We start from the raw sequence: 6,389 nt of genomic DNA, 5'->3' as shown, positions 1-6,389 counted from the left end.
TTCTCCTATTTGTTCTATAACCTTGGTTTTCAGTAAAGGAAATACTTATGAGCTACTATATTTCTTCACACTTCCTCTTCGAAAAATAATCTCAAACACATCTCACAAGTAGGAGATAGAATTTCTGATGCCATTGTGGAGGAAACATTATCAAATTCTCATGAGGTACGTACATACGAACTATCATTCATTTGTTCTACTTTTTGTTTTCTTTACCTATTTGCTTTTTTATTTGCCTCTCTTTTTAATTTCCCTCCACTTCTCTGTTAAATACCAAAAACACAAAAAATATTTCTACTTGCTTGTTTGCTTTTCTTGCTTGAAGTTGTTATCATGTCTGAATTTAAGAAAGTTATTGTTGAAAGTGTTAATGAAGATAGTGTTAGTGAACCTTATGAGGAAAAGCCTAATTTTTTTATTCTGATCATGATCCTCCGGAAAGTCAAGTTCCTCATATTGAAACTCCCAGGATTTTAAAATCTAAAATCTACCATGTGAGTAGCGGGAACATTATTGGAAAGAATGTTATTCAAGAGTTATTTGAGTGCTCGGGAGTTCTCCCACTTGTAAAAAGAATATATACATTTCTTTTCTTTTTCTTTTTTAGGTTTTACTGTTTATGAAGGAGCATTTAAGTTCAGGATTAAATGAACACTTTCAGTATTTGCATACCACCTTTCTGCTCCGGCTGTAAAGAGATTCCATGATCTTGCTACACAAATTATGACCCGGATCCTGAAAGACACAGCGACTGTCAGTGGGACATCAAAGCAGAGACGACAGACAGCGGCTGTTACGGCCGACGGCGTGACGCGTGGAGATGTTATGACCATCTCAGCTCACCGTCTGTCCTCCCTTCCTATACTTTTGTAAAGGACAAATTTCCCCTCAACTTTTCAAGTTCACAGAAATTTCAGCCTATCCTGTTTTCGAATAAAGGCATAGTAATAATATTCTTTGTTTAGTACTTCCTTTGTAACTTACGTTTTTAACACCGTCGTGGACTCTAAAACCTGTTACACTATAAAAAGTTACTCAAAATCTAAAAACATTTAGATCACTATATTAGTGATGATCTAAACGCTTTTATAATTCTTCACAGGGGAGTACAGAGGAAGTATAGTACAGTAGCTCGCAGGCATGGAAGTTATGGCAGATAGTTGGACAAATTTTGGGATCAAGAAACAGCAGAGATTCATGACACAAAAACAGGAATAAAAGAGAAGATTGACTTTACATTTGTATGTACTCCCACTGTTTCTAAATATAAGTCTTTTTAAAGGTTTCACTAGAAAACTACATACGAATGTATATAGACATACTTTAGAGTGTACCTTCACTCATTTTGTTTCGTATGTAGTTCATTAGTGAAATATCTTAAAAAACTTATATTTAGGAACGGAGGGAGTAGTACGTAGTAGATTACAGGAGAAAAAGTACAGCTACCCCAGCAACTGAACAGGACATCTGTATTTTGCCTCCATTTTAAACAAAAAATGGGAGCTGGATGCGAATATGAGGATATGCTTTGGTGAATCTCAAAGTCAGGTTCTTCTTTTAGGCTGGTGAGCGGGTGACTTTCAGACACAGCGTCAGCAAAATAAGGGAGGACGATCTGCTGAGACGAAGACTGAAGAGCACTGAACTTCACATGAAAACACTACACATTTATGCACATCAAAATGGTTTTGTTTAATGGGGGGGGGGGGGGGGGGGGGGGGGGGAACATCCTCCTGGGCTGGCTTTCCCTTGAAACAGCAAAAAGATGGGAAGCGATTCCAGGGACATGTCACTTTTGCTGACCATACTCACACTGCATATTTTCCTGCTAAAAAGAAATGAGCGTCTGCCAGTTCTTGAGCGACATGTTCCCAGCTGCTACTTCCTGCTTCATGAACCTGTGGCTGATCTTCTCTATAGTGGTAGATCAGCTTCAGTCACCTGTCTCTGATGTTAATGGAGTTCAAATCAACCGTGCCGATGTCAGGAGAAATGGAGGCTTATTAGAACAGAACAAAATGCAGAACTGCGCCACAAGACAGGTACGAAAGATTTGAGCCTGCATTTAGAATTGGAACACACATAACAAAACCAAATAACATCCAGAAGTAGCACATCTGCTGGGAACATGCTCGCAACAGACTATTATGAAATGGTAAGAATTGCTACAGCACACTGACCAAACATTCAGCAAGCCTTGTAACATAGCCATACAAGAAACTCTTTCTGGTATTCACCCAGACGAGCAGCCGCATGATTGCTGCAAGTTAAGTTGCTAACCAGCAGAAAATCAATATGAACTACGTTGAGCACGCCTTGCTATAACATAATGACTGACACCAAGCCTTGCAGCATAACTACACATGAAACTGTTTTTGCATTGAAAAAGATGAGCACACACATGACTGCTGCAGGTTAAGCTGCTAACCAGCAGAAAATCAATATGAACTACCAAAAATAGCTTCAAGTTTAAGATAAATCTGTCAAGCAAGCATCTTTTGAAGCAGGGAAAAAGCTACTAATAACCATAGACCTCCAACTCTGCCAGTCCCTGCAGCACCAAGCCCACAAGAATAATGAATCATCTTCAAGCATATCAACAAGAGGAAAACAAAATGGCCAACAGTCAAGCCCGTAACGACAGATGACAGATCAAGATGTACCTTTGTCGTGAATACTACAAAGTATGCAATTTCACTTGAAGAAAAATGTGCCATACTACAATTTCACAAGAGCCTTCCCTAAACGCATAATAACAACTACATAGCATTTCGCAAAAGAGTAAATGAGGAAAATTCTCACGGTGGATATCCTCCATCCACTTTACTGAATGATGTTATTGATGACACCTGCACCGACTGTCTTGCCGCCTTCACGGATGGCAAACCTCATTCCCTGCTCACAAGCCACAGGCTGGATGAGCTCCACAACCATCTTGATACGGTCACCCGGCATGCACATCTTGGCCTCCTCATCCTTGTCATTCATAATGTTTGTCACGTTCCCCGTGACATCAGTAGTCCGCATGTAGAACTGCGGACGGTAACCAGGGAAAAATGGGGAGTGCCGGCCACCCTCCTCCTTCTTGAGCACATACACAACTGCCTCAAACTTGGTGTGTGGCGTGATGGAACCCGGCTTTGCCAACACCATGCCTCTCTCAATGTCTTCCTTCTGCATACCACGGAGCAGCAGGCCAACATTGTCCCCAGCAATGGCATCATCCATGGTCTTCTGGAACATCTCAACACCAGTGACCGTGGCATTGCGGGTCTCCCTGATGCCGACGAGGTCGACTGGGTCCCCAACCTTGACGGTGCCACGCTCGATACGGCCAGTGGCAACTGTACCACGACCGGTGATGGAGAAGACATCCTCAACAGCGAGCAAGAAGGGCAGGTCTGTCTGCCTCTGCGGTACAGGGATATGGGTGTCCACGGAGTCAATCAAGGAGAAGATGCCATCCACCCACTCATTATCCCCACGCTTGAGGCCAGGGGTGGCCATGAGGGCCTCGAGCGCTCTGAGTGCAGAGCCGGAGACGATTGGCACATTGTCACCATCGTACTCATAGGCCGTGAGCAGCTCACGGACCTCGAGATCGACGAGCTCAAGCAGCTCCTCGTCGTCGACCTGGTCCTTCTTGTTGAGGAAAACAACAATGCTGGGGACACCGACCTGCTTAGCGAGAAGGATGTGCTCCTTGGTCTGCGGCATGGGGCCGTCGGCGCCGGAGACGACGAGGATGGCGCCGTCCATCTGGGCAGCCCCGGTAATCATGTTCTTGACGTAGTCGGCGTGGCCGGGGCAGTCGACGTGCGCGTAGTGGCGCGTCTCCGTCTCGTACTCGACGGTGGCGGTATTGATGGTGATACCACGGGCGCGCTCCTCGGGGGCGGCGTCGATCTCGTCGTACTTCTTGGGCGCGCTGCCCCCGACGGAGGCGAGCACCATGGTGAGCGCGGCCGTGAGGGTGGTCTTGCCGTGGTCGACGTGGCCGATGGTGCCGATGTTGACGTGTGGCTTGTTCCGCTCGAACTTTCCCCTGGCGGCGCGCACCACGAGCAGCCCCGGGCGCCTGCCGGAGCTCCCCGCCGCCGCAGTGGCGCGGCGTGACCGCGCGGGCGCGGAGAAGCCGAGGGAGGTGGAGAGCGGGAGGCGGGGCTTGGAGGAGGAGGTGGAGGGCGGGAAGAGGAGCGCCGTGGAGGCGGAGGCGGCGGCGAGGGAGGCCATGGGGGACGGCTTCTCTGGCGGGAGGGGGGAGCTAGCCGGTGGTGCTGCCGCGGGTGCGCGGGGTGGGGGAAGAGGAGAGGATGGGATGGATAGGGAGAGGGGGCGAGAGGGCGAAGGAAGAGGGGTTCGCTTATCTAGAGAAGAAGGGTGAGGATTGGATTTGGGGGATAAGGGGAGGGCCACGGATTAGGCGAGGGCGAGGGCCGAATCGTGAGGCGCTGGATGCATCGCGCCGTGTCTCGCCGCCGTGTCGGGGAACTCGGAACGCGAAATGGATGGAAATCTGGTCCTTTTGGGCCAGAATAATGGAATAGGGGTGCGGCCCAGGTTCCGCCTCGTCGCGCCGAATGCCAGCCTTGCCTTTCTGCCCTTCCGCCTCCACCTTCTCTTCGTTTTACGGGAAAACACAAAGGGTGCATATTTTCTGGAGGAGTCAGGAGTGACCCTGATTGTTTGCACTTTTTTCTGTAAGAAAGTGGTTGTTTACAATTAGGCACGTTTTAATTTTATTACGAATTCCAGTAAAGACACAGGAGCTTACGCACCATGGTATTTCATGGGTATCAAAAACTCAATGTATATATTTATCAAAAAGGCTTTCGTGCCATTTTATTTACTACCCTAAAAACGGCTGAAAGGACAGATCCAATCAATAATTAGATAATCAATGATCTAAATTCATCGTTAACGAAATCCTTCATTGACACCGTGAAGCCCCGCGAGCGGCCCACACCTCGTTTTTTTTCTTCGCGACCTAAACCGCTCAACCCCGCCTTCCCTCCCCGCACCCTCCGGCTCGCCCACCCGCTCAACCCCGCCTTCCCTCCCCGCACCCTCCGGCTCACCCACCCGCTCAACCCCGCTTGCCGCCTCCCCCTGCTCGCCCCGCCCGCCGCCTCCCTCCGCCCGCTCAGCCCCTCCTCCACCCGCCACCCGTCCACCCACTCGCTCGTCCCCTCCTGTCGCTCAGCCCCACCCCTCCCGCCGCTCTCTAGCAACAGCAGTGGGGCAGCAGCACGCCCCCGGCGCCCTAGGATGGGACTGCCGGCGCCGATGCCCCGGGATGGGACTGCCGCACCTCGGTCTTCGAGTTCCTCTACATCGTCGCACCACCCTGCCGCCTCTGGAGGTCCGTCATCCATACTAATATGGAGATTCACTACTTTGTTGCTTTAAATTATGTCAAATTAGGCCTGAACAATTGCTTCTGACTAGGCTCCAACCATACCATACCTATAGTGAGCCCCAGTTTGTTGCCTTTGAAGGTTTGTCACCCATAGTAATCTGAGGGGCTGAAATTCATCTAAATCGTTGACCATCTCACCAACACATGCGGCAACTTTTTTTGACTCATGAACTTTGAGGAACTATGGAACTATGTAGTTGTTCATACTATATTGATAACAAATACAAGTGTACAACATCTCATGTGCTACTGATTTCTATAATATCCAGGTTTAGCTAGGTTGTTGACAAATAGAAGATACATATACTAATAAAATTATTTGATGGTGATGGTTCTCTTTCCCTAACCTTTAGTATGTTGGAACTGTATGTGCCACTAGCATACTAAAGAACTCTCATGAATTTGAGTTTTGTAAAATACAAATGTGCATACACTACAGACTTTGGGCTGCTCCTCTATTGTTTTCTTGATGGTACTGTGATTGTTTAAAACGTTAGGGAAGTCTTATATTTAGCCAAAATATGTTTTGAGGGGTTAGTTTTGCTCCAGCTTCATTTATAATGTTAGGAATACTAATGAAAAGGTGGTTTGCACAAGTTGTTTTGTTGTTAAGAAAGAAATTGGTATTGGCTTGAGGCCTTTATGAATGTCTTTATTGTACTAAAGCAACTTGTATAAGGAAGTTATCTGCACTTTCGGAGCACATTGTCTAGACAATGCGTCTTAAGTCTGGCCAAATTGTATTTTGATACAGTTAAATTATATAGGGGCTTTTAGTTCTAAATTGATTTTACCATGTTGTAAAATTCTCATACTACACAGTTCTTAACACTGCATGTGTTTTCTTACTACAGGTTCCACTTGTTATCATGATGTAGCAATTATTAATGTTAATACTTAATTTGTGACGATCTATGGATCAGATTTTGACCCACACGAGTACTTGTAGAACAAGAATTGTACAATGATA

At 46.8% G+C, this 6,389-nt stretch overlaps 1 protein-coding gene across 1 annotated transcript; it reads right to left on the bottom strand.

Moving 5' to 3' along the window:
- Positions 1–2,645: 2,645 nt before the first annotated feature.
- Positions 2,646–4,390, bottom strand: LOC123401530 (elongation factor Tu, chloroplastic). Its single transcript, XM_045095358.1, has one exon. The coding sequence runs from the start codon at positions 4,231–4,233 to the stop codon at positions 2,824–2,826; it is 1,410 nt and encodes a 469-aa protein (XP_044951293.1). The 5' UTR covers positions 4,234–4,390; the 3' UTR covers positions 2,646–2,823.
- Positions 4,391–6,389: the final 1,999 nt, after the last annotated feature.

The sequence above is a fragment of the Hordeum vulgare genome, chromosome 6H (assembly GCF_904849725.1).
Source record: "Hordeum vulgare subsp. vulgare chromosome 6H, MorexV3_pseudomolecules_assembly, whole genome shotgun sequence".
In the NCBI taxonomy this organism is placed as follows: domain Eukaryota; kingdom Viridiplantae; phylum Streptophyta; class Magnoliopsida; order Poales; family Poaceae; genus Hordeum; species Hordeum vulgare.
This window is presented reverse-complemented; position numbering and strand designations above follow the sequence as displayed.

Coding starts and splice junctions, on each gene's coding strand:
- LOC123401530 (XM_045095358.1), bottom strand. CDS start 4,233: ATGGCCTCCCTCGCCGCCGCCTCCGCCTCCACGGCGCTCCTCTTCCCG.